The sequence below is a fragment of the Nothobranchius furzeri genome, chromosome 14 (assembly GCF_043380555.1).
Source record: "Nothobranchius furzeri strain GRZ-AD chromosome 14, NfurGRZ-RIMD1, whole genome shotgun sequence".
NCBI lineage: Eukaryota > Metazoa > Chordata > Actinopteri > Cyprinodontiformes > Nothobranchiidae > Nothobranchius > Nothobranchius furzeri.
Window position 1 is genome coordinate 63,899,265 of NC_091754.1, and position 13,594 is coordinate 63,912,858.

General features: G+C 44.4%; 1 protein-coding gene across 9 annotated transcripts in view; it reads right to left on the reverse strand.

Annotated features, from left to right (window-relative positions):
- The window catches only part of nrxn2b (neurexin 2b), a 970,727-nt gene that overhangs the window by 37,612 nt on the left and 919,521 nt on the right, over positions 1 to 13,594 (reverse strand). For 7 of the 9 annotated variants that reach the window (XM_070544341.1, XM_070544340.1, XM_070544338.1 and 4 more), the window contains one exon: positions 12,328 to 12,417. The exons of the other annotated variants lie outside the window; for them this stretch is intronic. In XM_070544341.1, the coding sequence (XP_070400442.1) occupies positions 12,328 to 12,417 (90 nt within the window). The remainder of the gene's footprint in view (positions 1 to 12,327; positions 12,418 to 13,594) is intronic. 9 annotated transcript variants of the gene reach the window in all.

The window sequence follows — 13,594 nt, forward strand, 5'->3', positions numbered from 1 at the left end:
AGTCATTTCCTTCTCATTCTGCTGGCGAACAGCTACTTAAAGCACGAGAAAGGAAGACCACAGTTAGAGAAGATGTTGGATCTGTATGAAAAAGAAACATCAGCAGTGAAGCAGCTGCTGAGGACAGAATGTCACACGGACATGGAGGGAGGGGGCGATGGATTTCACAGGAAGAGAGAAATATACGTTACAGGTGAAATGAATACGACTCAGAAACAGAGGGAACGAACAGAAGCAACAAACGATGTTGCTGCGGGTGTTTCTTCTCCAGATTTAAACAAGAGAACGAAGGGCTGACAGCTGGGAGTTCTAACTAAACAATCAGAATTTAAATCGTACCGTGTGTCAGTGCCAAGCTTAGCTGTCTTCTGACATGAAGGTGTTTTTAGGTAAACACATTTAATTAATGTGTACTGAATCCTGCAACAGTTACACAACGTCACAAACAAGCCTGTCTTCATCCCACTCTCCTGACTTCAGAGGGGAGAAGAGACAATCTGACATAGCACCTCTGACAATAAAGACCGCAAGGCGCTTCAGATGAACTAAGATTTTAGTAAATAAAGAGAATAAAACATGATTAAGACTAAGTTAAAAACTGTGATTAAAAATGTGAGGAAAGGGAAAGAGAAAGGTAATCAGTGGAAAAGAGCAGAATAAGGGGAGACTAGTGATGACGAACCAATCAGAGGTCAAATGGCGCTTACACATTAGTGTCGGCACGGCCCCAAAAGGTACCGAACGGCACCAGAATCTGGTTTCACACGCAGGTCAGATGTGCCTTTTCGTTGCCGAGGCGACTCTTTTTCTCAGACCTTCTCCCCAGCGGTCAGACTGGGAACGAGGCGGCACTGTGCACTGATTGGCCGGCTGAAAGTACGCCTACCGCCTCTGATTTGCTAGAAGAATGAGCCAGCGAGAGGGTTCCCGCCGCATCGGAGCTCTTGCCCTGGCGCGCAGACAGCTGCTCAGGGGGAAAATGTGTGTGTGTGTGTGTGTGTGTGTGTGTGTGGCACAAGATTATCAGCACACACACACACACACAGCAAATGAATAAAATAATGTGGTTCAGAGTCTCCAAAAGCAGCACAGCTCATGCCCACCTTTTGTGTACCTTATGGAGCAGACTTTCCCGCACGTATTAAACTCCGCCCACAGGTTCTGGGATTTCCGCATTCCTGAGAGGTCCCTCGGATTTATATGTGAACACTACACCGCCCGTTCCAGACCAAACTCACTCCATTTAGCCCGATCAAACCCCGACCGTGCTGACGCTGATGTGCAGCGCCACAAGTGCTTTTTTCAGGAGAGGCTCTCTGGTGGGACGCCAACCAGAACGTCGATCTACATAAACTCAGGTTTTCTGGTCTCCTCCTTTCTTTATTGCTCTTTTGAGTCACATGAAGTTTCTAAACCTGGTCCTTGAAAGCAACTTGCTAATTACACGACTAACTTGGTGCTAATGACAGGTGTTCAATGACATGTACCTTTCTTATGTTGAGCCCGTAACCTCCTGCTGCACAGCAGACTGTGCTCCTATTGTTCACCAGAGAAGGGAAGTAGACATACATTTATTCAGAGGAGGGGAGAGCTAAAAAGAGCTAAATGGTCTTCCAGTCAGCAGTCGTGTTGATACAAGTCTGTAGGTTATGAAGAAGAATATGAAGTGAACTTAATGTTGGCAAGAAACAGCTTTGTAGATGGTTTTACGCTCGAGAGCCAAAGCAACGTCAAGCCTTTTCTGTTAAAGGTGGTATTTCCTGATTAAGTTGTGGGTCTCCTCTCTTCTCTTTACATGAACTAAAACCCTGCATCACTTATTTTTGCCTGAGGACTTTTTCAGGGGGAAGCACTGCTTGAGTGCTGTTTTCAGTTTGGTACAAGGTGAACAACTCAGGTCCAACTGCAGCATCCGGGGGCCGGATCAAGCAGGAACGTCTTAACCATCCTACTAAAGTATTTAGGATCAGCATTTAGGATGAGAGGTTCCCAAACTCTGCAGCTTCTGATCTAATAAATGACAGAAAAAAGAAGTGGACAAACGTTTCTAGGAAGTGACCGAATAAAGACGTAACGACCCCCCCCCCCCCCATCCTAAAACAATTTTAATCATTTATGACTGAAGTTCTGACCTTTTATTGGAAATATCCTTTCATTTATCAGTTTTTGTCTTTCTCTGAGCTCCAGAGCTAAAATTAAGTTTTCCAGTGAGCGTCTCATGAAGGCTTAGACTCAAATCCTCAAAACTTCACAGCCCTTGAGAGTAAATTCGTTTCATGAACTTTTAAACTGCCTTCAGTTTCACAATGAATAGTTATTTCAGCAGATGTGAGGAGTTCCTGCTGGACCTGACCCCTGGAGGCGCCCGGAGTGTTTGGTTTTGCTGCAGGTGGTTTTAAATAACCAGATAACTCCATTAACACAAGTGTTTAATACAAGCCTGACAGTGATGTAAAATTCATGAAAAAATATTTGCATGAACTGCAGGCAAGTTTTGTATATTTGAGCCTTTTTGGTACCTTCAGGTATTCTTTGTGTGGGTTAGCAATTAGCATCAAATTGATGCCGTGCAGGAAGCTGCCCACAGGTAAGACGGGCGGTCTATGGCTGTTACACAGAAACACGCTGGAAGATGTCTGAAATATCCGTTTATAGCTGCAGCAGCAACAACTACATTTCACACCGTAGATTTGCATCAATGCACCATCTTCTTTTTCCTTTTTTCCTTTATAATTGGGGGAGAAATGGTTGGTCTCAGATGAGCTGTGCTTGGTAATTACCAGCTAAGCCGGGCCAAACAGGAGAGTGGGCTGGGCTTGGGCCACTCGGCTCACTAATGCACAGATTGCCTGTCGAAGGCTGTGAAATAATGGCCGCGTGTCTGCTACAACCCCCAGAATGTGAGCAGCGGAGAAGAGGGATGGCAGCGTGATGCTAACCTGGAGGAGGTGATAGCTGGAGGGTAACAGATGATCTAAGTGTATAGGAGGGGACGTGGAAAGGACTGTAACTGAGGAGAGCGGCATCTCTCTCCCACCGCCATCGTCATTACACCTCTTTCATCCACCTTCCACTCCTGTTATCTCACAGAGAGAAGGGCTGCCATATGGCTGGAAGGCACTTGTCTCTGAAATGTTTTTCTCTTTGCGTAGTTGCAGGGTGGGAGGGATGGCCCAGAATCCACCTCTGCCAACAACACGCTTGTTTGTCACACGCCAGCAGAAAGTTGGGCCGTTTGCACATGGTTTGTGTTCACAGATCCTTCATGTGCCTGCACAATGTTTTTAGTGTCAGAGCGAACACGCGGAGACTCCTCCACGTTCTCTTTTAAAGGAAAGAGAACGAGAACAGACTGGTGGGTCTGGGGTGGGATGCTGAAAGCATCTTCTATGAAGTGTTTAAAAGTTATCTCCTCAGCGCACGACTTTCTTTGGTAATTAAGAAAAATTTGTTTTTGTATTTCTCAGAAGCTGGCCTGGTTTGGACAGAACACTGAGACTGGGAATATACTACTACTATATACTATATAAGAGGCTGCGTCTCGTTCTCATGCCTGCTGATCTGCATGCAGTACTGGAGGATTCCACTAGGGGGAACAGTACCAAACTCAGGACGGATAGAGTGCCGGATTTGCAGCGTACAAACAAAACAAAGGCTGGAATTGAATGACCCAGGCGTAGGGTGTCCCAATTCGCTTGTGTGGAAGTTGGTCATGCCTGTTTTCCACATAGTGTATTCTGCATTGTGTTTTACCCACAATCCATTGCTGCGGAAGGAAAGGCTCAAATGCATTTCCTAAAATATGTATTTTCAAATGAAAGTAGTTCATTTTAGGACAATTGTTTGATGCTCTCGATGTTCTAGAAAAAGCAGCAATGAATGTAAATTAATTGTTTGTTTGTTTGAAAGTTGTTAATAAAGATTTCTAAAAAAAAGTTGCACAGCAACCAGCATCCTGGCATGCGTTGCCGTCGATGATGCAATGCTCCCTGTCTGAATTCTGCAATTATTTGCACACTTGTGTACCACACACTCAAACCCTTACTGTGCACTTCCTCCAAGTGCACTTCGCAGAAAAGGGAAGTGGGAGTAGGGGCCAGCGCGAGGATTGGGCCTTACACGGCAACTGTAGAGTATGTAAGACCTCTAAACAGAGACGGCACGACAATGGCCTCAATGGTTTAGTCAACTCCCTCCACTGGTCACTCGCATATTGTGGAGTGTAAAAATTTCAGTGTGAACTTACTTTAACTTAGATAAAGTATTTAGAGCTATTTGAAGAGTAAACCAGTTCAAACAGCAGAGTTAAAAGCCCGTGTTATATTTAATAATTCCTACCCTACAGAAAGTTGTTTTAACTTCCCAGATTTTTAGGTGTGATCTGGCTGAACGAGGAGCGAGAAGGAAGTGTCTGTTCTTGACCCGACTCTGTTCAGTACTGCTGTCAATGCTGCCGCGAGGTATTCAACCACCACTGTGAATGTGGACCGTGGAATTCAACGTTGAGTGGTGATGCTCCAATCCTTCACAATAAAAGCTGGCACCGTTTCCATGTCCCTGAGTTTATTTTTAATTGTATTTCTACAAGAACTACATCTTTAAATAAACACTGAGGAGAAATATAAAATAACACTGGAGTTTGTTTTTGAACGTCAGAGTTAAATCGACTCTTTAAAGTGTAATAGTTTACTCTGAAAAGTGTTATCAGACCACAGGGTTAGATACATTAAAAACATTCCAGTGCTCATTTTAACACTAATTTGAGTAAATTAATACGGGCTAAAGAGTAGATTTCACTCTACTGTTGAGAGGGCCAGATGTCATCTGAAACAGAGTTAAGTCCAAACGACACTGGACGTTTTAGAGTTAAATTCAGAGGATGTGCACAAAACCGCGTCTCAAACAGAAGCAAGCTACTCAAGGCAGCCATGATGAACACGTGTAATTAAAGGAAACATATTCCGGTCCTAAAACGTTACTGTGGTATGAAGACACCGAGGAGGCAGGCTCCTGAATGATGCACAGGCCTGGAGAACCGACACGTCTCTGGAGAGAGTCAATTGGATTTAATCAGACATGGCTCTAAAGCTGATCCTCTATCTGTGTGCTCATCTTAACACCGTAGAGGGTGACACAAAAAGAGATAGCAGAAGTAGCTGGGGAGACTTTTTTTACCCTCCCTAACTGAAACTCTGCTGTTTTTAGGCCATTTCACGGTGGGGGACCATGAAATAACAGAAAAAGGGAGTCCTTTTCAGGCTGTCTTGCTGCCTCTGCTCCACTCATGAGCAAACATGCTCAAATTCACCCCGTTTCCTTTTACTTCCCTCAAACTATGACACAATAGAGCAGAGAGATCAAGTAGGAGGACAAGATAATGGCTCAGCAGGAGCTGCTGCTCATCGTAAAGCTACTGAAAGGTGGACTTAAACGGACCAGCTCTTCGTAGACTTGGCGGAAGCCAGATGTGGTTAAAACAGAACTGAGATGAAGTGGGGATCACAGATGTGACCCAACGCCTGCAGACTGGACTTGGGCACTCACCCTACTGTGGGAGGACTTGATTACTTTGAGTAGGAAGTGGTGGAACTAACACAGATCCACCAAACCTGGTTCTTCTGGCCATTTTTGGTCTTGGTAGTCCTTCCTACAAGCTAGGGCTGGGCGATATGACGATTTTAGACCGTTTTACGATCTACACATCTGACGGTCTGTCATTTTTGAGAGACCTTTTTATCACGATTCACAGCTCTGCTGTTGAATTTCTGCCTCTGAATGAAAATGGAACTTACCTCAGGCGAATGACACGCCTTTATTTGACCCTTAACCAATCAGAGTGAGTCATAGTAATATGTTAGTGCCCCGCTTGTTTTCACCTGTGTGAACAAACATGGCTTCGGCCGCGGCTGAGCGACAACGAGGTTTTCGTTCCGAAGAGGAACGCAGGGTTTCCTTAGCGCGCGGCGCTAACTACTTAGCGACGTGACATGTCTCTGAGAAAGCGTAAAAACACGTTGGACGCTTCTTCTGAAGCAGGAAAATAACACCGCTTCTTAAGCAGAGCACGACGTCGCCTCGGCTCGTCCACCCTCTGCCGAGCCGGTGTCGGTACCGACTGAGCTCGGTCACTGGGTCGTTGGAGCTGCCCCGTGACTGCCTGATGGAAAACCAGCGGGTTTCATCAGACTCGTAGTTTCTTGTTTTTGCTGGGGACCCCCTGTATTTTACCGCTCCCTCCTGCAGTCTTCCCCTATTAACATTTAAAATGATTCTGTAAATCCGTGTATCAATAGAAACAATCTCTGCCAGCTGCAGTAAATGTAGTCTCCAAATAATAAATAAGAGGTGCATTCATCCGTGGATCTCCTTTGATCCGCATGAGTGATATTCTCAGCACCAGAACAGTGAAGCAAAGAAAGAATCCTGAGTTTGTTAGTAATTTTATTTATTAGGTTCATCTGACCTGTTCTATTTTTCTCTGAAATGAGATCAAATCAGTGCTTCTATGGGTTGTCTCCAATCTGCACTGGAAATTTTTACTTTATTTAGAGACGTGTTGCAGAAAATATTCAGAATGTGCAGTTATTTGCTACCACAAGCGATCTCTGGTCCAGCCGCACATCAGAGCCATATTTGAGCTTAACTATCCACTACATGAGCAACTGGGAGCTACATAGTATTTTGAACAAGTTCATGTTTGCACAATACGTTTGCAATTGACATGTTTGCACTTTAAATATGTTTACGATTTTAATTTATGTTAAGTTACTTGAAAAACGAGAAAAACGGATTATTGTAATAGTTTCTCTCAGGGCTTTTATCATCTCTGGTGTGAGTTTAAAATATAAGTGTGTTAGCACTGTGCTGATTATCCCTAATATGAATAAATGTCTATTTATTCAATGTTTCTCTTCTTTAATACGCAATTGAAGTTATGCTATTCATGGATAAAAAAATTGTGATAAAATCGAAATCGTGATAAAATATTGGAAAAATCGTGATATTCTGTTTTTGCCATATCGCCCAGCCCTACTACAAGCTCAATACAGACGGGATCATCAGGAGCTCAGACCAGTTCCCCATCACCACCTGTAGGCTACAGTTCAAGTTGTGTGTGCAGCTCTGTTCTCTCGTTTGAATAACAGAGAGATGTTGGTATCGTCTTTAACTGAGTGCACGGACACTGTTTGAAACGCTGTTTAAACATCACTTGCTGGTGTTTATGGATGCTGTACGTCTTTTTTTTTTAAAAAAGACGGTGGCACACGAGTTAAGTGCTCGCCCCGTAATCGGAAGGTTGCAGGTTCGAGCCCCGCTCAGTCTGCCGCTGTCGTTGTGTCCTTGGGCAAGACACTTAACCCACCTTGCCTGCTGGTGGTGGTCGGAGGGACCGGTGGTGCCAGTGCTCGGCAGCCTCGCCTCTGTCAGTGCGCCCCAGGGCAGCTGTGGCTACAATGTAGCTCATCCCCACCAGTGTGTGAATGTGTGTGTGAATGAGTGAATGGCTGATTGTGTTGTAAAGCGCCTTGGGGGGTTCCAGGACTCTAGAAGGTGCTATATCAAATACAGGCCGTTTACCATTTTAAATACCAATTTAAGATTGGTGAAGGGCAATGCCTGTGGTTAAAAATGTGTTCATACCCTTAAATTTCCAGGTTTAATGAACACAACGGGGTTTTGTCTCATGGGCAGGACGCTGGAATGCTAGGGGGTTAAATAACAGACATGTGACATTAAGGGTCTGTTTACAGGAAAAGGCAAGGCAGCTTTCTTTATTCAGGACATTTCATACAGAGCTAGGCAATTCAATGTGCTTTCTATTAGCAAGAACATTAAAATCAATGTGGTAGAAAATACAATTAAAGGTTGAAGGGTGAGCAGATACAGTGCAGAAGGTGCAGCATAAGAACATTTATTCCAAGAGACGTTACTAGTGTTGGGCCACATTTGAGGTCATGAGCAGCATAGTAGCTAAAAGGAGACAACTCCTGAGATTTGTGTGTCTAAACGGTCTCCCTGCTCTGTAACCCTCCACAGAACACACAAGCATCAGTTTCAACAAGGATTTTATGTATGTTGTCGTAAATGGTGGTGTTGGGAAAACTAATGTTGCTTAGGACATCTGTTTAAGGAAACGTTTGCCAAAATGAAAACGTTGCTAAAGGCAGCTGTCAAAGGTCAAAGGGAGGAAAAAGGAAAGCAGATGAGGATTAGATGAAAACCTGGAATGACATCGTTGATGAATCTGATTGAATTTCCCTCTGGGATTAATAAAGTATTTTTGAATTTGAATAAAATTTGAATTGAATCATTCACAAGCAGAATGAGAAACAGCTTAACTAGTTTAGCGTCAGATGGAGCTGTTGAAAACTTCTGAGACTTGGGACTTTTCCCCTCCATTGGGCCTTCGTAATTGCTGCCATTTTGGATTTAGTCAGTGGGCACAGAGTGGGCAGGAGATGCTAGCTCTGATCTGCCTCTGCCACAGTATGGGAGATTAGATAAGGGCTCCAGAATGAGATCTGGGGAGACAGCACAGTGCCACGGCACAGCTCTCCCCCAGGACACCGCTGGCTCCAATGACTACCATTAGGCCCCGGTTCGACCAGAATACTCATCTGTGAGAGTGGAAGTGAACGATTAGCACTCTCTCTTGTTATTCTCCACAGTCGTTCAATGACACTGCAAAAAGAACTGCAAGGTTGGACCAAATCTCTGGTTCAGTAAAGTTTTAGGAAGTGACAAAACCTCCAAGATCTCGTAAAACATCGACCCACGGGGCTGGTTCCATTCCACTCACTCGTTAAGCACCGTGAAGACCCCATGAGACCCCATGAGACCCCATGAGACCCCATGAGACTCCATGAGACCCCATGAGACCCCATGAGACCCCATGATACCCCATGAGACCCCATGAGACCCCATGAGACCCCATGAGACCCCATGAGACCCCATGAGACCCCATGAGACCAACAAACTGGCAACTACACCTGGACCATCCCTGTCAGGGTAAATGATGCAGGCTGTTCACCACACACGATCACATCCAAGTACACAGTTGACTGTCCCAACATACAGTACACACAAGAGTACATCAAAATACACCAAGAAGCATTTCCTCAGGGGTGAAAACAATAAAGGTTAAAGGGACCTTCCTTTATTTCTTTAAACAGCTGCAAGCAGATGTGTTAAATCTGGGGTTCAGCTGTCTGCTTTTTAACCCTCTGAGTTTTGCGTTGAATGAAGGGATGAGTTTAACCACTTCACAGAGACGAGTTTCTTTTTAGCACGGGTTAGAACATGTTTAGCTTCTCATTTAGTTGTCATCGATCATTTCGTCCTGTCCAAGTTCTTCCAACGACCGGCATCCAGATTCAGCTCCGTTCAACAGTTAAACATTGTTTATAACAGGGTTATAACTGAGGACCCTCGGAATTTGTCCCCAGCAGCGATTGCTGGAAGAGATGGCCAATTTCTGTCAAATCGTGGTAGAATGGAGAGTCTAAGAGGAGCCCTCAGTGGTTAGTGTGGGTGGAGTTTGGTTTGCTGTTAGGTGGTTAGATTCTCTTTTGATGCTTTATAGATTAAGTTCTGCTGACGTCATGATGGTCTTTAACCCTTTGAGCTCAACAATGTCCTCCAGTTCCCCTCGGCATCTAAACTTGTGACCTAAATGTGCAACTTCTGTCTTATATATGAATATTCACACAAATCAAAGTCGTAGGCCCCTTCATTCAGGGCTAGGGCCCTGCTGTAGGTTCTCCATGAGCTGCCTGGCCCGTTGGAACAGCGGTGTCCAATCCTGACCACTAGAGGCCACTATCCTGCATGTTTCAGATGATTTTCTGCTTTGACACGTGATTTAGTGGTTGAATGATCTATTCAGTGTTTCTTTTGTTTCTTCACCATCCAGTCTTTAAAACATCTGCATCAAAGCTGGAGAACACGTGAAACATGTAAGCTAGTGGCCATCGAGAACCAGGCCCGAAGACTTACAGTATAATGGGTCATAGCCTACGCACCACACCAGGCCTGCTTCTAAATCTTAAACAACTGATCCATGCAGGCGCTTTGGGGAACCTCATCATGGCTATGCTATCGTAGTAAAGCACCATGACGTCGCTACAGACGTTTTCAGCATGCTCCAACTCATTATGTTCTACCAGACTCCATGGGGAGCAAACTGGGATTTTTAACTCATTCACTGCCAACGGCTATTAAAGTCGTCATTTGCATTTTTTTACTGTGTGGGTGTCGGACGAGCCCCCACATCGTGAGAACAAACATCCCAGCTCTAAAGCCGATCTTCATCCGCATACGTCACACGTCACGTGATCAGGAAGCAGAAAACCCATGTGTTAGGAGATCGTTTTGGGCCACTGCTGTAAAAAAAGTGAGGTGCGGACTGGACCTCCCCTGCGTTCAGACTGAGGTGACGTGCGCTGCTTTCGTGGCTGCATGCACTGACGTGTGGAGAGTCCCCAACCCTACCTCCCCACCTAGTGGACACTTATGTTGTGTGATGTCTGAAGTCTGTTGTATATCTGTCTGAGGTGTTTTTTGCAGAGCAAAGCTGCCCTCCCTGTGGAGGGTAACTCTGAAGTGCCTTTTTTCCCTCCACCTGAACCCATCCTCATGTTACCCTCTTATCTCTGTTAAGGTAGCACGACTCGGGTTGCGAATGACCACAGTCACCTATTCTTGTCATGTGTCTTGCCCATGTATGTCTGATCTCTGAAATGTGTGTACTGAAACTCTCATTTCCCTCTGGGATTAATAAAGTATCTTTGAACTGAATTGAATTGAAAAAGCTTCTGCTGATCACAATTCAACAACGGATTATGAAAGAACGGTTAACGCTCTAAACGCGCGGATTCTTCCTGACTCATGAAAGAAGGCGAGCCTCCTCTCTGTTTTCGTTGTTTTAGCATCGACATCATCGTAGCGCGCAACGTTCTGTCACTCTTAAAAAACAATAAAAACGGTGAGAAACGACTGGCGGTGAATGAGTTAAATCCATTAAAGACCATCCACTTTCCAGATGATTTCCTTTCACTATAGCATAGTCCTAATCCAATGTGAACCTTAACTCTAGATTTAATCCCACAAATATTTTCACCCTTCATCCTCATCAAAATGTGGAAAATCTGCTCTTTTATAAACTAACACAAATCATTTAGTACGTAGGAAAGTACATTTTTACATTTATCTTTCTAAAGCTTTATAAATCTGATCTCTGACTATTCTCAGCAACACTGCGTTCTGCTGTTTCACCATGAAGCAAGCAAAACAGCCAGTTGATGGGAGGTGGATGTGAATGCACAGATTGTTTTGTTTCCATGTTGCACGAATGCCTTGTCCTTCCTTCTGGAGACAGATTTTATCTTCCACATTCATCCTTGCTCGTGTTGTGGTTTGCAAAACCATTTTAAAGGAAGCCTTCGGGCCATTTGGTCTGAAATGCTTAATTTGTGATGATCCAAATACAGACTAATGCAAATAGAGAAGTGAATGCAAACGCATCTATACACACCACTGTAGGCGTTACTGTTTCCAGTTATCTGTACTTTTCTGTAGTATTTTAGAATCAACCACCTTCAGCAGCACAAACACACACGACTAAGTCGAGGAGGCTGGCACATCGGGAACTCAAAGGGTTAAAGAATCATCACTTTAATGGGACCACATTCAAAACTTAGGACGATGCTAATGCCTTTCATTAGGCACATGAATGGCACCCAGATGGTCCAATGAGGGCGGATTAACGACAAAAACAACAGTCCCTTTAACTTTTAGTGACTTTCAGGGGAGAATCCAGTCAGAATCATACTTTTTCTCTCGTTTGGTTGCAGTTTTGATGCAATGAGTGATTAAATGAGTTCAATACAAATTCACATTCAGCCAACAAAAACACAGGAAAGAAGCAGAAGGCTGTTTACTCGTGGTCAGGTTATTGGGGGTTATGTTGGGTTATTTGGAGGTTTAGTCTCTGAAGAGATGCAGCCCCAGTTTAAGGTGCTTTGGTTAAGATCTCTTGGTTAGAAATGGCATCACTCCTAAAGGTTTGACGTGAATTTACGGTAATGGATGCCAGCTCTAATTAAAATGCAATGTTTGAGTTTGAAACGCCTCGTTTCCAGTTAGATTTCCAGCTTTGTAAAGAAACACTAGTAGCCAGTTACGAGACGTCTTTTAATCATTTGTTTTGTTTGATAAGGAGTCAGATGAGATTTGCCCCTGTTGCATGGCACTGCACCTCCTCCAGAGCTGTGGTTACTGGCAGGTTAGGCGGTTAGGTCATTAGTGGAGTTAAAGGGATTTTATTACCTTTTTCGTATAGCCACTCGTCAACTACCCGACCATATCGAAATGGGATTCTTTGTCTAGCAAGTGCCAGGCGCTCATTATCAATGTTCCCTTTAAGAAATTTGGAGAAGACAAATTAAGAAAGGTTACAAGCAAATCTGGAAGTTGAAAAGTTAGAGGTTAGAAGGGCAACAATGCAAACGTTTAGCAGGTTATGTACTTTAAATCAGCCTTAGTTAGGACAGGAAGAACTTGAGATGTTTTAGTCTGGTTTGTGCGGTTAGACAGGTTAACAACACTCTAGTTACACTGAGGTTAAATGATTTAACAACACCTACCGACAGGTTAAACAGGTTTATGACTTATTTAGATGCAAGACAGGTTTAGAACTGTCTGCAAAGGGAAAGCACTTTAGAAAACCATTAGCAGTTGGGTTAAGCTAGGTGCACACAGAACCAGCAGACGGGAGTACAAGTGTGGAAGGAGAAAGCAGAACAGGACATCTGTCGGCAGTAAAACATTATTTCAAAAGGAGCTAACAGACAGCACAAAACACACGTCATGGTTGTTCTCAAGGAAAGCGTGATTTCAGTTCCCACAGCAAAATACAGAGTTATAGAGTTGTTGATGAGCAAATGGCCCCCTCAGAGGGGCATGCTCCACCCCGGAGCATCACCTTACTCTGGACCAGTCGTCTTCACCTGCAGCAAGAGGAGACGAAGTGAATCTGTCAGCACTGTTTTCTGTTACCCTGTTTTCCCTTACGCAGTAATGGAGCTCTCCTCATTGGCACTTGGCAATTAGCAGCACTTCATCAGCGTGTCAAAGAAGTTTCACCGCTGCTGTGCTAACTTATTATCCCTCACCTCACTTCAATCAACCTCGGGGTCATGCTGCCTGCATCTCCAGCGCTGTCAGTAAAAGCAGAGCTGGAAGGAAGGGAGTTGAGGGGCTGGCGGTGACCAGGCGGTGCATGATGGGAGGGGTCCATGAAGGCTGATGAAGAGTCGGTGTCACAGTATTAATTAAAGACCTCACATGTCATGCAGGAATGAACATCACCTGCTGCCTTTCATGCCACTGCTTTATCTTAAGACGCCTTTATGCTGACGCGTGGTTCTCATGGCTGCACTGGTCAAAACGATGAAATGATGCTAGAGCTCTCACAAGCTGTCAGCTGTCTGTGAATGAATCTCAGCTGATGACACGATATCAGCGCGCAGCGTTAATTATACAGCCATGTTTGTGTTGGCTTGGCTTTGGACGGCCATCTTCAACTGTACTGGAT